This window comes from Plasmodium vinckei (assembly GCF_900681995.1).
Source record: "Plasmodium vinckei vinckei genome assembly, chromosome: PVVCY_01".
Classification (NCBI taxonomy): Eukaryota; Apicomplexa; class Aconoidasida; order Haemosporida; family Plasmodiidae; genus Plasmodium; species Plasmodium vinckei.
Window position 1 is genome coordinate 195,362 of NC_051293.1, and position 19,941 is coordinate 215,302.

The 19,941-nt window shown below is 23.8% G+C and overlaps 7 protein-coding genes across 7 annotated transcripts; 3 read left to right on the plus strand and 4 right to left on the minus strand.

Moving 5' to 3' along the window:
- Positions 1–815: 815 nt before the first annotated feature.
- Positions 816–2,993, plus strand: PVVCY_0100520 (RNA-binding protein, putative; the record flags this gene model as incomplete). Its single annotated transcript, XM_008628436.1, has 1 exon — positions 816–2,993. The coding sequence occupies one exon, from the start codon at positions 816–818 to the stop codon at positions 2,991–2,993; it is 2,178 nt and encodes a 725-aa protein (XP_008626658.1).
- A 992-nt stretch (positions 2,994–3,985) lies between these two features.
- Positions 3,986–5,337, minus strand: PVVCY_0100530 (conserved Plasmodium protein, unknown function; the record flags this gene model as incomplete). Its single annotated transcript, XM_008628437.2, has 6 exons — positions 3,986–4,030; positions 4,143–4,203; positions 4,408–4,535; positions 4,669–4,766; positions 4,859–4,985; positions 5,161–5,337. The coding sequence occupies 6 exons, from the start codon at positions 5,335–5,337 to the stop codon at positions 3,986–3,988; spliced, it is 636 nt and encodes a 211-aa protein (XP_008626659.2).
- Positions 5,338–6,185: 848 nt separating this feature from the next.
- On the plus strand, positions 6,186–7,661 carry PVVCY_0100540 (serine/threonine protein kinase, putative; the record flags this gene model as incomplete). The annotated part of the gene is made up of 4 exons (XM_008628438.1): positions 6,186–6,299; positions 6,481–6,575; positions 6,721–6,792; positions 6,881–7,661. The coding sequence occupies 4 exons, from the start codon at positions 6,186–6,188 to the stop codon at positions 7,659–7,661; spliced, it is 1,062 nt and encodes a 353-aa protein (XP_008626660.1).
- A 623-nt stretch (positions 7,662–8,284) lies between these two features.
- Positions 8,285–8,758, minus strand: PVVCY_0100550 (calcium-binding protein, putative; the record flags this gene model as incomplete). The annotated part of the gene is made up of 1 exon (XM_008628439.1): positions 8,285–8,758. One exon carries the CDS (start codon positions 8,756–8,758, stop codon positions 8,285–8,287), a length of 474 nt encoding a protein of 157 aa, XP_008626661.1.
- A 210-nt stretch (positions 8,759–8,968) lies between these two features.
- Positions 8,969–10,912, minus strand: PVVCY_0100560 (cyclin dependent kinase binding protein, putative; the record flags this gene model as incomplete). The annotated part of the gene is made up of 2 exons (XM_008628440.1): positions 8,969–9,049; positions 9,230–10,912. The coding sequence occupies 2 exons, from the start codon at positions 10,910–10,912 to the stop codon at positions 8,969–8,971; spliced, it is 1,764 nt and encodes a 587-aa protein (XP_008626662.1).
- Positions 10,913–11,443: 531 nt separating this feature from the next.
- On the minus strand, positions 11,444–17,282 carry PVVCY_0100570 (nucleoside diphosphate kinase, putative; the record flags this gene model as incomplete). The annotated part of the gene is made up of 7 exons (XM_008628441.1): positions 11,444–15,724; positions 15,837–15,979; positions 16,087–16,135; positions 16,234–16,513; positions 16,616–16,806; positions 17,013–17,087; positions 17,226–17,282. The coding sequence occupies 7 exons, from the start codon at positions 17,280–17,282 to the stop codon at positions 11,444–11,446; spliced, it is 5,076 nt and encodes a 1,691-aa protein (XP_008626663.1).
- A 1,849-nt stretch (positions 17,283–19,131) lies between these two features.
- PVVCY_0100580 (conserved Plasmodium protein, unknown function) lies at positions 19,132–19,905 on the plus strand (the record flags this gene model as incomplete). Its single annotated transcript, XM_008628442.1, has 1 exon — positions 19,132–19,905. The coding sequence occupies one exon, from the start codon at positions 19,132–19,134 to the stop codon at positions 19,903–19,905; it is 774 nt and encodes a 257-aa protein (XP_008626664.1).
- Positions 19,906–19,941: the final 36 nt, after the last annotated feature.

Genomic DNA, 19,941 nt, shown 5'->3' on the forward strand with positions numbered 1-19,941 from the left:
ATTTTTTCGTCATTCAAGGAATAAAGAAAATCATAATAGCGGGAATGGAGAATAACAAAATTATTACGCAATAAAATATATTATAAATTATATATATTAATTGGATATGCATATTTTATTACATTTTTTTTGAGGTATAATAATAATTCACTGTTTTTGTACAAGTAGGGAATTGTTGTTTTAATACTTCTTAAGGAATTGTAAAAATCTATATGTTTAAAAAAAATTAATAAATGAAATAAATAAAAGAGGAATAAAAGTCAAAAGGATATCAGTTTCAAAATATATTAGGACAAGTATAGAATTGGCAAATCATAGGATTATAATTATTAACAGTACATATTTTTTTATTATTCCAACTAGCTATAATTCAATTTTTTTTTTTTTTTTTATTATTCATTAATATTATATTTTCAAGAAATTATATAAGGGCATGCAAAAATAATGTTAGCTATATTTGTATGAAAATCCATTTTTTAAATACGTTCAGGCAATAAGATTTATATTAATAGCATTTTATAGGCTTTATGTTATTTTCATGGAACCACATTGTATATACGGCCTAATATTAAAGTTTAAAGGTTTACACTAAAATATATATGCATAACACACACACACTTTTATTTGCATTTCTATTCTGTTTTTCTGATTTCTACAATTGCTTATTTTTGTGAATAAGAAAGTGTTTGTATATTAAAGTAAGGAAAAAATATTGAGGAGTCTTTTATTTTCTAGTTGGCTTGTTTGTGTATTGACCAAGAGTTTTTATTTACCATCACTTTGCATATATACATATTTTATACGGTTATACAATCATGATTAAACAAAAGCGGTCTTATTCTAATATGGAAAATGATGAAGGTGGGGATGCCAGTAATAATAATGAGGATGAAGGTTCATTTAAAAGGCAACGAAATAATAGTCATAGTAGCAACATGACATATGATAGCATGAATGATGAATATGAAAATGGTGATGGACCAAATAAATTAAATGATGGTAGCATGGAAATGTTAATACCATATTGCCTTTTATTACCTAATAGGGCAATTGGTTATGTCATTGGTAAGTCAGGTAATAATGTACGTGAAATTGAAAAAGCATGTGGTGCTATAATAAAATGCCAAAAAGAATTTGATATACCTGTTTATCCTCCCCCCTCTGAAAAAATATTAACAATATCTGGTAAAAAAGAAAATAAAAAGAAAGCATTAGAATTAATATTAAATAAATCTAAAACTGTTATGGATTTTCAAGAAGAGGATGGAAAAGAATCTATTGTTATTATTGTACCTACTAGATCTATTCCTATTATTATTGGTCAAAAGGGTTCTAAAATATCTTCTTTATCTGAAAGATCTGCATGTGAAATTAATGTTCATAAGGAGGATGTACCAGGAATAAAAGATAAAGCTATTTTTATAAAATCAAATAAAATCATAAAAATTATAGATTGTATAAGTATTATATATGATTTATTAGAAGAAGTTGCGGAAAATGGAATTTTAGAAATATCAGAATTTCCTGGAATTTCGAAAAATTTTACTTCTCCTAGTAATATGGGTTTATGTGGTCCACCTCCTACAAATGCTCCATCATCTTTTCATGAAAACTCAACTGCCAATAGTGTTAGTGGAGTTTCAAATCATTATAACGATACACATTCTATGAATTCCGGAACAAATCAGTATAGAGGATCTCGAAATAATAATATGAATTATAATAATAATAATAATATGGGAAATAATGGGCCAAAATATTCTATGAAAAATAAAGATAATAATTATTATGATAATTACAGTACTCATAATATGGATGATTATGATAACTTTTCTGTACCACGCGAAAAAAATCTTTTGTTACATAAGTTTGGAAAAGAATCTAGTTCTTGTGTGGTTCGTTTTGTTTTAGATGTAGAAACTACTGCATGGATTATAGGAAAGGCTGGGTGCCATATAAAAGAAATTCGAACAATAACCGGAGCAGGTGCAGTAATTGTAGATGCTCCTGATAATATTGAAAATGTAAAAACTTGTGATCGTATATTAACATTATCCGGTTCTGCAGAAAATAAATATAATGCATTAAAATTAATAGTTAAACAAATGGAAGAAAGAGAAAAAAATATCAATAATTCTATGCGTATGTTAGTTCCTGGTAAAGCAGCTAGCTTTTTAATAGGTAGAAAAGGTTCTATAATTAAATATATTACTGAACAATCGGGTTCTCAAATTCAAGTAGCTAAAAATAAAGAAAGTGAAAATGAAAAATTAGTTTTAATAAGTGGATCACCAGAATCAAAAATTTTAGCTTCTGTTCTAATTTTACAAAAATTAGAAGAATATGATAATCCTGCTATAGCAAGAGAAGGATTACTTATTCCCTTAAATGATTTATATTATTCTAATAATAAAAATTCAAACATGAAAAAAAATAATAATAATTCTATTCTTGGAAGTGGAGGTGGTCCATCAAGAATGATGCAAAATAATGTAAGAGGTTCGATGAATAATAATTCAGGTGGAAATAATAATAGATACTATAATTCATCTATAAATAATAATTCAGGTGATAACATGAATAATGATGACAACAATTCATCTAATTATCGTTATGATAATAATAAAAATAATATGAACAATATAAAAAATAAAACAGATGCAAAAGAACAAATTGAAAACATATTTTTAAACGAAATTTATAAATCTATACCTATTACTTCGCTACCTAAAATATTGTCAGTTAAACAACCTTATACTATTGAATTAAATATGCCAGATGTATATTTAGAAACATTTGATTCACAAAATAAAGATGGAAAAACACTAATCGAAGAAATAACTGACAAAACAGGTTGTAATATATCTGTATGTACTGATTCAAATGATTCTTCTTCTTACACATTTAATGTATCTCTTACAGGTTCCCCTTTAGCAAATTCTTTAGCTATTTTAATGATACAAGCAAAAATATTTCAATTCGATTGGTTTTAGATCTAACATTCTCTTCACGATACTTATACTTTTCTCCATCCATACATTTGCTTTTCACCCCATTCAATATCCGGAAAAATGCCTAATCAAAATATATTGCAGGCAATGTGCAAGTTTGTCAATTTTATGCAAACAGGTATGGAGATATGGAGAGAGGCATTGGCATATATCACTTTTTTGCAAAATCAAAATCTTTTAACTTTATTTTTTTTCATATTAATTGTATAATTTATCTAATTACCGATTTATATATTTTTTTTTGTATGCGCACAATTGTTATTCGCTTTTATTATAATATATTTCACATTTGGTAGCTAATTTTTTTATAACCCATTGCTAAAATTTAGCTTACTTTGCATGTATATATGTGCATATACCTTTATTTTTGTATGTCTTATCAATATTCTTTTACATTAATTTGTAAATGTATTTTTATAAAAAAAAACAAAATTGTATATATAATTTTACAATTTACTGTAGTATATAATTAACACTAATTCTACATTTTTTTTTAAATAATCATATTTTTAATATATAAAAAGGGCTAAAAAGCTTTTAAAAAGTTTTAATGCATTTAACAAAGCATACATATTTCTTAAAAAAAAAAAGGAAATGGAAAAACAAAACAAATAAATATGAACATACATGTTTTTATATTATTTATGTAAAATCTGTTCATAATTTTTTGGTATTTTACATGTACAAATAAGGAAAAATAAATTATAACAAAGTTAAAAAAAAAAAATAATAGCTAGACATAAAAAACTATTAGCCATTTTTGATTTATTAAAAAAAATATAAAACAAATTTTACGATTATCATAAAATAAAGAATTACATATCTAGTATACTTCAATAAGTTGCATTATATAATAGTTATATGTCTATATAGTTTGACATTCTATGTATAAAATAAGTTAGCAAGCCTTTGGCAAAAGACTAAAAAATAATACCATTTTGATTGTTCTATTTATAATAGGCTTGGAAAGTATTTCATTTTAAGTTGAATAATGCTTTTGTTTTTAAATATTCTTGGCTCTATAATAAATAAATGAACATGTTAATATAAATATGAGAAAATTTATAAAACAAATAGAATTGGGTTACACACACAAATCCATGATTTTTATTAGTAATTTATTGTTTATACCTGAATGAGGTGCATTTTTTTCTTCGCTGGGCTTCTATAATCTTTCACTATTGTAATATTGCTGTGTAAAAAATATGATAATATATATTAGTATTTTTGATGAAATAAATAAAAGAAAAAAAAAGAAAAGAAAACGATTTGCATAAAGGAATAAAATTTCACTTATATAAGATTGAGCATGTATTACAAGAATTATAGCTATAAAAATATATTCAATTTGTATGAACAAGCAAGGAAAAAAAATGTAATCTGTTTTTATTTTTACTAGTAATCAAATTTAGGGATTCCATGGTTTTCATCGAATATTTTCAAATTATTAATTTTGTTAAACTCTGAATGATATATATCAAACCAATGCCTCATGTACGAAATAGAATATGAATCTCCTTGAAACTAGCGAAAAAGTCCATAAACATATATATATTCAGTTTATGTGTGTGTATTGTGATATATATAATATTAACGTTTTTAAAAACAATTCTCATAAATAGCATCGTCTATGAAATGAATGATGCATATTTCTTACATGCCCCATGACAAATCTCTTTCTACATTTTATCCATCCAACTAAGAACATTCGCTTAGCTGTCCTGTACAACTCATCACAAAAAACAGATCCGCCATCTGAAATAATTCAAATAATTACAACGATAATAATAGCTACTACTCAAATAAGACTATTAATAAATGTAACAAAATAAACTTCATAAACTAACCTTCAAATATCCCGTTAATTTCAAAACGAAATTTTGATTTTACTTCGTGAAAATTCGTTATATCATAATTTTTTTTTATTTCCTCTTTTTTCACGAGAGGGGGTTTATATTTTCGAAATCCTGTAACCTGACTCGTTAATAAAAAAAATAAAAATAAATATTTAAATATAGCTAGATTGTGCATGTAATATATATGTGTGTATTTTAATTTGACTATTTCTTATGCATATTTATATATGTAAGTATGGCCCGTTTTATAAACTAACACCCTACATATTGTTTAGTGTGTTCTTTATATTTACCTGCCTATTTAAAATATCAAATTGCGTAGCAAACTCAGGATGCCCTTTCCTTAGTTTAGCTTCCCATTTGTCTTTTTTTTCGAGTAATAAATTTTGCCGAAATAAAAAGTGAGGTTTTTTCTGAACGGACAGGCTCAATCGACTTCTTATTTTTTTAGAAACAGGTGTCGGTATCATTTACACAGTGTATACACATTTAAATTGGTAAATAAAGGAAATAAAACGCAGGTATAAAATAATAGAAAAATAAAGTAAACTTAATAAATACAAAGTAAAGGAGAAAAAAATAAAAATTAGCAATTCAATGAAAAAATATGAAAATAATACATACTTTTTAAGCCTATCATATATAACATATTTTTTTCCTTTTCACTAAGCGGTATCATGTTTTCACAACATAAGCTATATAAATTAAATAAATAAAATATTAATAATATTAGGAAGATAGTATGTATATACTAATTTGCCATATATATTCTTCCCCTTTAATTTGAAATAATTAGCAGGTCCCAGTTGACGCATTTTTTTTCTGCCTTTTTCAAAATATATATATATTAGATAAAAAAATCAAAAAAATTAGATAATTATTTTATATGTAATAAAAAAAAAATAAAATATAAAAATCCAAATTTACATATACTATATTTCTTTTATTTTATTCTCTTACATAAATATATGCGTATGTATATATTGTGCATTCCCTTTTTAATGGCACTTATTTTTAATAGATTTAATAGAATATACATATAGCTAGTCTTTTTTATTTTTTTTTTTTTGTACAAAACATTTATCCATTTTTTGAAAAACGCTACTAGAAATTTATTTACGACGAAAAAAAAACACACACAATGGCAATTTGTTATTTTACGATGATAGAAGATATAAAGTTATACATTTAGCAAAATAAAAAAATAATAATATTATGAATTATATGTTATATATTTTTTTATGAATACAGTTAAATTACACGTACACATGTATTATTATAAATTTACATATATCCACACATCCCTCAAAAAAAAAAAATGAACGAGTCAGTTAGTAGCCCAATTAAGGCGACATGCAGAGACATGGCCTTAAAAAGTAGTTTACATTCCTTTACCTTCAGTCTCAAAGATTTTGACATTGCTGGATTTCTGGTAATATAAAAATGAGCAATAAACATGCACATGCACATGCATAGAGGTTGGTACATGTATATTTCTTTGCATCCATTTGTAACATGAAGTAATGAATAGTAAGCTGAATTATTATAACATAATAATATTTTCGTCTTTTATTTATTTCACTTTTTCTTTGAAATGATAATTTCATTTTTAGGGGGATGGGGCACATGGAAGTGTATTCTTAGCATGTGAAAGACGAACAAATTTTATCTGTGTTTTAAAATGTATATCTAAATCACACCTAGTCAAGTAATAACAAAAAAATTATATAATTAATAATATAGTTGGTTGTGTATGTCTTTTAAATTATTCATATACTAGTTATTATCTCGTGTCTGGTTCTTTGAAAATGTTTTTATAAATCTAAATTTTTTTTTCATTTTTTTTTGGACAGAAGTACACAAGAAGCGCTTTTAAGAAAAGAAATTGAACTCCAAGCTCATTTAAAACATCCCCATATAGCATGGTAATAAAAATAAGATATTTTACAAATCAATTAGTTTGCTATGTTTATCGTTATAGCTTCTTCATTTTATTCATTGCCCTTTTCTTAGCATGTATACCTGGTTCCACACAAGTAGCCATGTGTTTTTTGTTATGGAGTATTGCTCGAATGGTGATTTGTTTACCTACTTAAATGAGCATGGACCATTTTCAGAAAAAAAAGTTGCTACTATGCTGTTCGAAATAATTTGGGCAATAAGAACTTGTCATGATAAAAGAATAGCACACTTAGATCTTAAACCAGAAAATGTTTTAGTAAATCATGAAGAAAAATGTAAACTTGCTGATTTTGGATTATCTGCACATATAGGATCTAAACATAAAAAAAAAGGAATTTCACATTATAGAGGTACTCATGATTATTGGTCTCCTGAACAATGTGCTAGACATCAAAAAAAAAAACAAAACTTTGGAGAATTTGATCAAAAAACAGATATATGGACGCTTGGTATTTTAGCTTTTGAATTAAAATTTGGTAGACCACCTTTTGGATCAACGAATGAAGAAAGAGAAGATGTTATTATGAACAGAATACAAGAATATCATTGGAGTCAATTATTTTCTGAAAAAGTTAAACAAGATTTAATAGATAAATTATCTCCTGAATTTAAAAGCTTTCTAAATCAATGTTTAGATAAAAATCCAAAAAAAAGACCAACTGCTGAAGAATTAATTCAGCATCCTTTTATTTTTATTCATAATAAAAATAGACCATGTATTAAATCTTATGCTACACAACCCAGAGGAAAACAAGGCCCCAAACTAAGTCACAAAGGGTTTAATGAGCAAGATGGTTCTTTTCTTACTCCCATTTGGTTTCATAATAAATAGACAAAAAATATTTATGGGGGTAAAAATCTACACACATATAAATATTTATTTATTTATTTATTTACTATTATTTGTTATTTAGATCATTTTAAGTTCTCTCACTTTTTTTAGTATATCCTATATATAAGAACATAAATTTGTTTTACTTTATTATACTATGTTATATATTTTGGAAAGTATAAAGAAAATGGCCATAATATTTATGACTATGGTCTTTTTCTGCTTTAAAATTTTTAATATATTCTTTCCTCGTCTCATAGCCTCATAATGGGGAATAAAAATTAAACCTCATATATGAATTCGTTTTGGTATATATTTATTCGTATACATATATATATTTTTTTTGTTTTAAGTTATGTTATTAGTTTTACAGAAAAATAAAAAACACAAAATAAGATAAATGAATATATAGCAATTAAAATATTGTTGAAAAAATTATCACAAACTATAATGCATATACACGAATATATGCATATTACGTGTGCAGGTAAAAAAAAATCATAAACGGGTAATTCGATTTGGGAAGTAATAAAAAATGAATAAGTTTTCAAAAAAATAGTTAAAGACAAAAAAATAAATTAATCTTTTCGCTCTGTATTAAATTAGTAGAGAATATATAATCTCTAAATATTCCATATAGCATTTTTAAATTCATCAAAAATTATTTTATTATTATTATTTAAGTCTATAATTTTGAATATATTTTTTAATACATCCTCCTTAAATTCGTTGTCAAATTCTTTAGCTGCATTAATGAAATCTTTCGATGTTATAAATCCCTTTTTATTTTCATCAAGCATTTCAAATAAGTTTTTTATTTTTTCTTTTGATTTAAACTCATTAATATCACAATTTAAATGCCCTATAAAATCGTCTAGTGTTACTGTACTACCATATAAATGAAAATAACTAACTAAGTCATCACATATTTGCTCATTATGACTTTTAAGAAGAAATTTTTCTATATTTTGTATTGGTACATTTTCATTTTTATTCTTTTTTATTTTATTAAAAATATATTCTAAATTGTTTATTTCATCAGAGTTTAAAAATTTGTAATTACTTTCTCTTCTTTTGTCGTCTATATTTTCATCCATTTTAGCTAGCTATTTTTTATATTAATACAAAAAAAAAAAAAAAAATACTAAAAAAATATGACTTATTAATAAAAATATGTCCTAAAACTTGTAAACAGCTATTTATAAAAAGTAAAAATAAAATCTTTAAAATTTTGCCTTCTCTTATAATCTCTATTATTTGTTATGCTCAAAAGAGAAAAAAAATAGTCCTATATGTGTGAGTAAATATTATTCATCATTTTTACTATCGGGCATTTGAACTAAGTATGTGTCTTCGGAGGTACCATAGACATCCTCGAACTTGAGCTCCTGAAGTGGTAAAAAATATATGCAAAAATATATGCAAAAAATATGCAAAAAAATATGCAAAAATATGAACAATGTTGCACACAAAAAATGTGAAAATGTAAATTAATTTGTGAGAAATTGCAAATTTTATTGCGAGCCACAATTAATTTATTAATAGTCATTTTTGCTAGTTTCCTTTACCTTCGCTTCCAAATACTGATGTATGTGTAGTCGTATATTCTCATATGTGTGTTGAAGAGAAAAGTCAAGCAATTTATAAAGAGTAAATTCCACTGAAAAAATTAATGATGGAGTTAAGTTTTCTTTTTTGTCTAATTTTTGAATATATACAAGTAATTTTTCTAAAATATGTATATCATCATGTTGGTAAAATTTTAAAGATAAAATAAGACAAGTAGCTGCATATAATTTTCGATTTCCTTTATGAACATGACCCTTCATTACTAATCGTTCAAAAAAAACCCATGCACATGAAATAGTTGATATATCTATTTCAGGAATATGATTAATTAAATTAAATAAATCGATTTTTAAATTTCTTAATTTAGATAAGGTTAATGATTTATGTATCCATGGATTTATTTCACTAAATAATTCATTCACTTCTTCTTTTAATTTTTTTGGCTGAACAAATGGAATAATTGACACATTGTAACTTTGTAGACATAAAACAGTATGATGCTTTCCTTGTTTAAAACGAGGATTAAATAAACAAAAAGCATCATATTCATATTTACTTGGTGTTAATAAATGTTCATATGATATTCCTTTATTTTTTTTTTTCTTTTTTTTTGTATTATTAAAATTGAAAGTATTTTTTTTACTTATTTTTTCTTTCCCTTTTTTATTTTCTTCAAATATATCTCTATCAATATTTTTATCATTATAAAAGTTGGTCTTATCCAGATTTAAATTATTGTAGTTATACTCATAGCTATCTAAATAGTACAAATTAGACGATAAATTATTATCATTTTTGTTGTTCCCATTTTCAAGCATATCATCTCTGTTCTCGTAGAAGTCAGGAATTCCATTATTATACTCATTTTCTCTTTGCCTAATTTGTAATCTTTTTTTATGGCTACTAATTAGTTCATTACTTTTTATTTTTTTTGTATTATTTGGTACTATCCATTTATATAAAAAATTTAAAAAATTATTATGGTCTTTTCTTTGTATACTATATTCTTCCTTAAAATTCCCATGTTCATTATCACTAATAGATTCACCATATAAATTATTTCGTTTTTTATAACTTGTAGCATTTATATCATTCCATACATTACCTGGTCCCATATTATATGATAAACATATATTATAGTCATTTTTATAAGACATTAAAATTTTTGGAATTCCTCTATTCATAATTGAACGATCAGTATATTTATTTCGTCTCATATCAAATTCAGTTTGACTCAAACTTGTACTATTAGTGTTATTAAAATTTCTAACATCAATCCTTATGTTACTTGGAATTCGATTATTTCTATCAAAACTTTCCCCATTATGTATTCCACTGGGAATTCTACTGTTAGACCTTTTATTTATATATTTATTTTTTTTTATATATTGACTATTAGCATTATCATTTTGATGTTTATCCTTATCATATGTATTTAAATGAAAGTATATATATTTATTATTTTCCTGTTTTATTTCACTACCAGTTTTATCACAAACCTTACTAATACTATTTTCACTCATATATTTTTTTTTTTTAATTTTATTTTTTTCCTCTAAATCAGAATCACTACTACTACTTATATCAATACTATCCCTTTTGGTTTCTATAATTGTATTTAAAAATGTATAAGCATCTTTAAAAAATTCATCATATACATTAAAGTAATCACCATCCTTCATTTTGCTATCCCTATATCATAATATTACAAAACCTAAACACCTCTAAACCATTCCTCTTTCTCATATATATCCATATCATAGCTATAGTTTAAAACTCTATTTTTCCTTCCCTTTTAGTTGGAAAAAAAAACTGTGGAGCTTTAAATTAATTTGAAAAATGTATAAAGAATTAAAGGTTTACAAAAAATGTAATAAACTTTTAACCCTATTTAGAGAGCTCAAAAAAAATTATTTTTATTTATCGAAAGTTTCATTTTTCTTAAATTTTCAAACCATAAATTTGTAATAAATTCGACGCACTTATAAGTTTGAAAATTGTTATGCATAGCTTCAAAAAAAAAAAAAAAAAAAATAACACATAGAATTGGCAGATTATGAAATGCCTACTGGGTGTGTGTAATTATTGCCACAATTTTTTTCTTTCAAAAATAATAAAAATCACATACATGCTTAAGATGAAAAAGAGAAAATGTAAACACTTTATGGGATGTAGCATATGTAAGTAGGTTTGGCCAGGTAAATAAGTTGGGCTTAAGGAGATTGAAACATTTGGGAAATATTTGTAAGAACATTATTTATGTCATTTTGGGTGTTTATAGTTTTAAAATATAATTTATGTTTACATGTAAATTCCTTTTTAATAAATTCTGTCATTTTTGTATATTCATTTAGAGAAATATTTCCATGACTAGTTAAATTGTCTAAGTATAGAGAATCAAAATAAAGAGAAATAATTCCATCGATTTTAAAATCTTTTAAAAAATTTAATTGATAAAAATAATCACTAATATTATATTTATTTTGAACAATTGGAAACCCAGTTAATAATATATTATTATCTGTATTTTTTATTTTATTAATTATTGTTTCAAACATTGTTTTTATTTCTACACAATTATTGAGATTGTTTATTGTGCTGTTTTCCAACCCTTGCTTTTCTATATTTATAAAATTCATAATTTCATTTGTTTCATTTTTCTTTCTTCCTTCTCTAATTCCTTTTTTTATTTTTTCCTTCACATATTTTATATCATATATATTTTTCATATTAATGGAAATTATATTTTTTAAAACTGAGCAGATCATAAATGACATATAAAATTGTAAATAAATATTTTGAGGTATAAACAAAATAATAATTTTAGGACAAAATATATTCTCACAATTATTTGGTATATTTCTGTTTAAATATATACAACTATATTCTACATTTGGATATTTACTTAAAATTGAATTTATATTATTTTCACTCTCTTTGTTACACTTCCATTCATCATCGTCTTTTGGCCTTTTTATATTTTTATCATTTTTTTCTTCATGATTTATATCTATTACACTTGTTTCTTCCTCTTTTTCTGTATCGCTTTGCTCTTTATTTTCTTGGTCTGTATCACTTTGCTCTTTATTATCCTGGTCTGTATCACTTTCCTGTTTATTATCCTGATCTGCTGCACTTGATTTTGTTACCTCTCCATCTAACAAATCTTCAAATCCGTTTCTATCCTCATTATATTCTATACAACTACGAAAATTTAAACTGTCTCCTAATTTTATTCCTTCGTTTTTAAAATCCATATCTACTTCAGCTATTTCGTTAGGTACAGTATCTGCTCCATTTTTCAAACCATCTTGACTTAATATTTTATAATCATTTAAAATTGATAAACTTATTTTTTCCCCTTTTTGTAATTCCTCAACTTTTTTGAAATAAATAAAATGTACAATCTTCTTTAGTTCAATCAGGTTGTAAATGTCGTCTATTCCATTCCATTCATTCGGTTCTGCTTCTACTTCTGCTTCTACTTCTTTCTCTTCCCCTTTCGGAGGGTTAAGTAAAACTATATTAGAAAATAAGTAGTCAGTAGAATTTCTTAATTTTTGTTTTAAATATTTTATATAGACTTCAATTTTTATTTGATCTTTTTTTTGTTTTAATAATTTTGATAAATATTCTTCTGATTCATTTTCTACAATAGATGTATGTACATCTTTAAAAATGTCTTCATAAAATATGTATTGATATAATTTATTTTTATTATTATTTTTTTCTTTCAAATATTTTGTTAAATCATATTTATCTGGACAATTATAAATAATTAATTTTGGTTTTATCTTTTTTTCGATTTTCATCAAAATTTCTATCTTTACATCATCACTAAGTTGGGTCTTACTCTCTACGTTTATAAAATTTGCATCTAAAAATGAACCCGTTGGATTGGATCTATTGTTTACTTCTGTCACTTCTCTCAGATTTTGATCTAGACAGTTCTCCACTTTTAACTCGTCTGCATTAGTTTGATCCGCTTCAACAGGTATAGCTACATCTGTTTTAAACTTCTCATTCAAATCCAATGTTAGGAGTGTGCCCATACTTTGAAAGTAATAAAAAATCGAACTAAATGATTCTTTTACACTTTTTGAAAACTCTAAAGATGACAAATATGAAATATTATTTCCTATAAATATACACAATTTTATATCAAAAAAAAAATCCAATTTTTGTAAATCTTTTAATTTTAAATTAGTAGGAAATCCAGAAAAAATGAAATAACTAGAATTTATTTGGGAGCAAACATGAAGCATCTTATTTATTATTATATTTATTAATACTGATTTATTTTCATATTCTTTATGCTCATTATTAAAATCGTGAAATACTTCATCAATAATTCTTCTTGTATTATTTTTGTTAGTGATTTCATTTGTTTCATTTATATTATTTAGGTCGCAAAACATTATGTCTGGATATTTATATTGTAAATATAATCCAACAAAACTTGTATCTATATTTGTTGTATTACATATTAATATAATTTTTTTTTTTAAAACATCAAAAATGTTATATAAATATTTATTACAATCTTGTGGTGTATCATTTTCTTTTTCATTTAAATTGAATTTATAAAAATATGGTTTATCTTGTAAATTTTCAATTATTTTATTTTGATAATATATATGACTTTGTATAAGTTTACAATTATTATCTAAGCTTGGTTTTTCATTTATTTCTTCCACAAACTGTTCATCATTTTTTTCTTTATTATATATCTCTTTAAAATGTATATCCATATTACACTTAAAATAAAAGTATGTTATATTTGAGTTTGTTTTTTGTCTAACTAAATTAATATATTTTTCATTTATTGGTGGATTACACAAAATAATATTTTTATAATTATTATTTTGCAATCTAATAATTTTTTCAATAATATTTGAATAAATAAGAGACGAAAAACCGGGAGAATAAGCACCAGATGAAAATTCTTCATCTTCATCTGGATCTACATCTACATCTAGATCCTGTTCGTCATCAGTTATAGAATCATAATGGTTCTCTTTATTTCCTCTCATTTTTGTACATCTATCTTTACTATTTAACAAAGACAAATGATTTATATAAATATAATTATAATTGTCAATAAAGAAATTGATCATATTTTGCATCTTCTTCGTTTTAACACCAAAAAATATTATTATATTATTTTTAAATTTCTTTTTAAACTCGTAAAAATAATTGTCTTTATTTCTATATATAAATATTTTACCTTTATTTAAAAATGTGTGACCTATAGAATTACAATTAAACTCCCCAATCCCATTCATATCTTTGTTTTTCAAAAATAAAAGAAAGTTTTTATACTCATCATTTTTATTGATATCTATTTCTGAGCTAGCTTTTTTTCCTTCCTCCCCTAAACCAGTCTCATTAATAGGTAAGGCATTCTCTGAATTTGAAAGTAGACAATACGAATCAGGAATAATATCAGTTTGTATTAATTTTGATAAATCAATAATATGGGAAAAGTTTGTTAAAATATATTTATTGTAAGATTTATTTTTTTCTAAAGTTTCTTTTAAAATCCTTTTTATTAATTCTACTGTTAAATTTTTATATTTTTTTTTTGTAAACTCAATTTTTTTTCCAAGCAATGAATTATTCTTTTCTTCTTTATTACATAACTCATTAAGATTTAAATTGATATAATTTATTTTTTCAAAATATTTTACTATCTCATTTTCTTCATTTATATTTGGTATAATTATAAAATTTTTATTTTTTTTTATATTTTTTTTTTCCTTCTTTCCCCATTTTGGCTTTATATTATCACAAGGTTCACCCTCATTTTTTACATTTTCATTAAACTGTCTTATGTCTATATTCATGTATTTGTCTATCCATTGATTTATCCATAAGTTTGCAATATTTGGATCTGGTTTTTCTTGACATAAATTTTGAAAACATTCAACCAAAATAGTTTTCAACTTTATATTATTTTCTTCATTTTTTAAATAATTAAAATTTTTATAAAAAAAAAAGTTATTTATTTGATCTACTGTAATTATATTATTATATTGTCCATTATTAAAATATTTTTTTGTTAATATTTTTATATTATTTATATTTTTTACTAATATTATGTCATCGTTATTTATACAAAATATACTTCTAATACTATTTGGTCTTTTTGTTTTCGATTCATTTACACTTTTTGAACCCATCAAATAAAATAAACTAGTAATACAATTTATTCTAGATAAAATTATAATTATCATAAATTTTTCTTTATCCCAATTTATTATTTCATTTATTCCTTCTTTTTGTAATTCATTTAAAATGTTTTCATTTGTAGGTACTATTTTTTCTTCTAAGATATTAAACCCATATTCCTTTAAATACATTCTTAGTATTGTTAAATTCTCAGGTTTCATTACACTTTTTTTTATTACTAAAATTGCATTTTCATTTTTAAATTGGCTCTTTGAAAAAAACATGTTTATCTCTTTGTCTATTCTATCCTCATCAGGGAGATGCTAATCGTATTAGGAAGTATGTCATATATATATGTTTGTAAAAAATGAACAAATACTATCAAACACTTTTATTTATTCACGTTTTTTATTTATCTCTTTTAAATGCACTTACCACTGCGGTCCTAACTTCGTCGGTACCATATTTCCTTTTTAGACATCCAATCGGAATATTTTCAAAACCCATCATTGACAAGGATGGCCCACATAGTATTCGAGAACGGCTTACACAGTTTGTTCCCTCCACAGCAAGGCACACTATCAATAAACAATAATAATAAATAATTTAAACAGTATGAAATGGTAAGAAGTAATAGTAAGTAAGAATATGCACACTTTGCTTATTTTCACTTTTTATGACCCACCTATTCCCTTGTCGGAAGTCATAAAATCTATCAAACTGCTATAGTATGGCTGTTATCAAAAAAGTAAGAAAAAAATTAAAGCAAAAGAAATGAACCGCTTCAAATGCATAACTATGTTGTAAATAGTAGTCCTTTTAAAATATATACCTTATCCACTGAATGCTCATAAATTTCCTTTGCTTTTTCAATAGATAATGTTTCTCTCTTTACAGAAACAATTAATAAGTTAAAATTCAGTATGTCATTTATTACATCGCTTATTTTGTTTTGCTCTATAACATCAGGTTTTATTATTATTAAATTTCTCTCTAAATTAGTTTTATCGAGGGAAGGAAAAAAATAATTTATGTCTCGAATAAAGTACCATTCATTTTTGCTGAAATAAAATGGGATGTCTTTGTATTGTAAATTGCACTGGTATTCTAAGCTGTAAATGTTATAAAGTTGGAAATAAAATTGTGTAAATACATAATTACATGTACATAATCAGATGCACATTAACACATGAACATGTTCATGCATGTATAACCATTCGAAATATGACTCATCCTTTATGAGTATCGACTTATTCTTTATTAAATGGTTTAATTTTGCTCTTGTGTCTCCATTTTTATTCTCTACTAAGCAAATAACACACAATCCACTTTCTATATATTCATAAAAGGCGTCTATACTATTATATTGCTCAGGCTTGTAAGTAAATATTTCTCTAACATCAAACTTTAAAAAAGTAAATAAAAAAAAAATGTAAATATATAGATTGAGCTTAATATAACATATTTATAAACCTTAAGATTGGCAAAACAACTTATTATATCATTACATAAAATAAATGAGCAAACTTCATTTAGTTTATACAATTTTTTTCGCATAATATAATATGAACATTTTCTAAATTGTAGATATGTCTATCATTTTTGTTATACCTTTGTTAAGTGTACTTTTTTTTTCTTTAATATTATAAAATCTTTTTCCTCTAATTTTTCTATAACTTCATCATCCTACATTATATGATAATATATATAGGCTTATATTTATGTATATGTGTATGGGCACTTATTGTGCCCCCTTTATTGGCATTACTCTCATTGGATCGACCAATACAAGTTTGTCTTGAAATAACTATTTTTTTTTTTTACTTTAAAATTATTAGTGACATCAGGGAGAATAATAAAAATACATTTTTCTTCTGTCATTATAAATTAGTATGAATGTTCATGCAAATTTTAAGAGAAAAGTACTATTCGCATTTGATTCTCCTAACTATATAGACATACATATATTTTTTTAATACCATATTTCACATTACATATATATACACACATATATGCAATATAAATGGTAAATATAAATAATATATTTAATCCTTTTTCTCTACCATTTTGATAATACATTAAATAAATAAACCTATCAAGAAATGTTTTAGGCACTACTAAAGATTTAATAAATGCATAATACGCCATCCTAAAATGGACATGAAATTGCGCGAGGGATTCTATTGCATTTATATGATTTTAAAATATTTCATATCCGAAATTTTTAGATATAGAAATATATACCTTTTTCTCTTAAACTTTTGAAACGTTTAAAAATGGAAAAGACAATAATTTTTTACCTTAATATTTTACTACATTAATATATATACGCTTATTAAAATAACATTATTTAGTATATAATTTAAAGCATATTTATTAATATTTAAGAATATATAATATAATCCTTTATCCGCAAATATATACTACCTATTATGCATTATAAGAGAATTCACTTTTTTCATTCCTCATAAAATATTACAATCCTCATTTTGTTAAACATTTATTATGCCGAAATTTCTTTAAAAATGATAAACTAATAAAATATAGTGATAATTGTTGCAGAAAATAAAATCCATTTTTCTATATATTTATGGCTGATTAAATAATGAATATCTAACTAGCCTTTAAAAATGTATATGATTGGCATGTTTGCCTATTTTTTTTTCTCTCATAATTATATAAATCCCTATAAATGTCCCACATACTTTGTCCTATACTTTTGTAACGAATAGAATAATTATACAAGAATTTCTTTTTTTTTCAATTTTTATAAATATTTCATAAAGTAAATACACACATATGTGTGCATAGGAGAAATCCATTTTTTGTGTAATAAACTGGTATTCACTAGCCACATTTCAATGTGTACAAAAACGAGTCTTAAACGATGGTTTCAAATGTGTCTGAAAAACATAAAAACAATCAACATCCCCCTAAGCACAATTTTTTTATATAGAAACATTATATACCGATTTATTACAACTGAAAAGTATCATATTTGAAACAAGCTTAAAACATACTTATTCTTATAAATTCTAATTTGAGAGTATTTTGTTAATAACTTTTTAAATAAATCTAGCTTAATTATTTTTATTTTTTTTTTTTAGATATGTTTTCACATTAATTTGCTATAATTCTAGCTTTTTTTTTTTTTAAATAAAAAAAAATATAGCGAAAACCACTTAAAAATTATGAACAAGCAATATAATTTTCTAAAAAAAAAAATAATGTGTGCTTATTTTGTGCACTTGTTTTATTTTTGGCTTATTTTTGTCTTATTTTATTCTTAACATTCATATAATACTCACACAATAATATTCATTATAAATAGACTAATCTTTATTTATGCACATTTTTCAATATATACAAGTAGAAATAATATTAATTTCTTTAAAAACAAAATATATATATATAACTGTCACATAGTTTAAAAATTTTAAATGTTACAATAAATACATATTCATAGTAATAATACTATTTTGTTGTTTGTCTATTTTTCATTTTCGAAGAAAAAAAATATTTTTTTTTTGTTTTCATCGTATATTACTATTTGTTAATTTTGTTACTCTAACAACTTTTGTCTATTCGGTTCATTAATTATTTATTTTTAAATCCGATTTAATTAGCATAATTTTAATGCAATTCAATATATCTATAGCCAATTCTTAATTTATTAAAATTAAGCCAAACCATTATACTTTGTTTTTTTTTTAATTTTACAGTCGATAAAATGTATAACTCTTCCAATCTATCATCAAATGAAAATAAGCAAATTAAAAGTCCCATTATATACAAAAGTAGAGCAAAAAGTCTTATTCAAAAAAGTGTTGAAAATCGTTCTAGCATGAATATTAATGAGGGTAAAAATGGAACAAGCATTAAGGATAAAATTATAAGATTATTTTCAAGCCAACATGAAAAAAATGAAAGAGATATTCAAAAAACCAAACTTAAATCAAATGAAAATACTTTTAAAAATGAAAAAAATTATAATGGAGTTAAGACTAGTCCAGATGACTATGACCAGACTATAGAATGGCAACCAGTTTATCATGAAACCTGTAAAATAAAATTACCTGTAGAAAATTATAATAGTACAAAAATATCGTTGCCTGAAGATGCTTTAGATGATTGGGTTAGTAATCAAAATAAAGTCTCTCAAAATATCCCCAATACAATAAATAATAAGTATGAAAATAATAATAGTGTTGATAAAAAAATGGATTTAAGTTGTGATTTTATTTTTAATAAAAATATGGAAAATAAATTATGTTCACAAGATAAAGAACCAGGCTCGAAATTTAAATCTTATTATAATTATTATTTAGTAGATGAATATTTAGAAAGTTTAGCAAAAGCACAAAATAAAAATTTAGAGGCAACGGGGTTAGATGAAAATGGACAATTATATGATAATGTAAGTTTACATATAAAACCTATAATTACATCAAAGCAACGATTAGAAAATGGTGTCCCATATGATCCACAAAATTTATTGAATTAGTTTAAACTCGTTCAATTATTATTGATAATTAAAAAA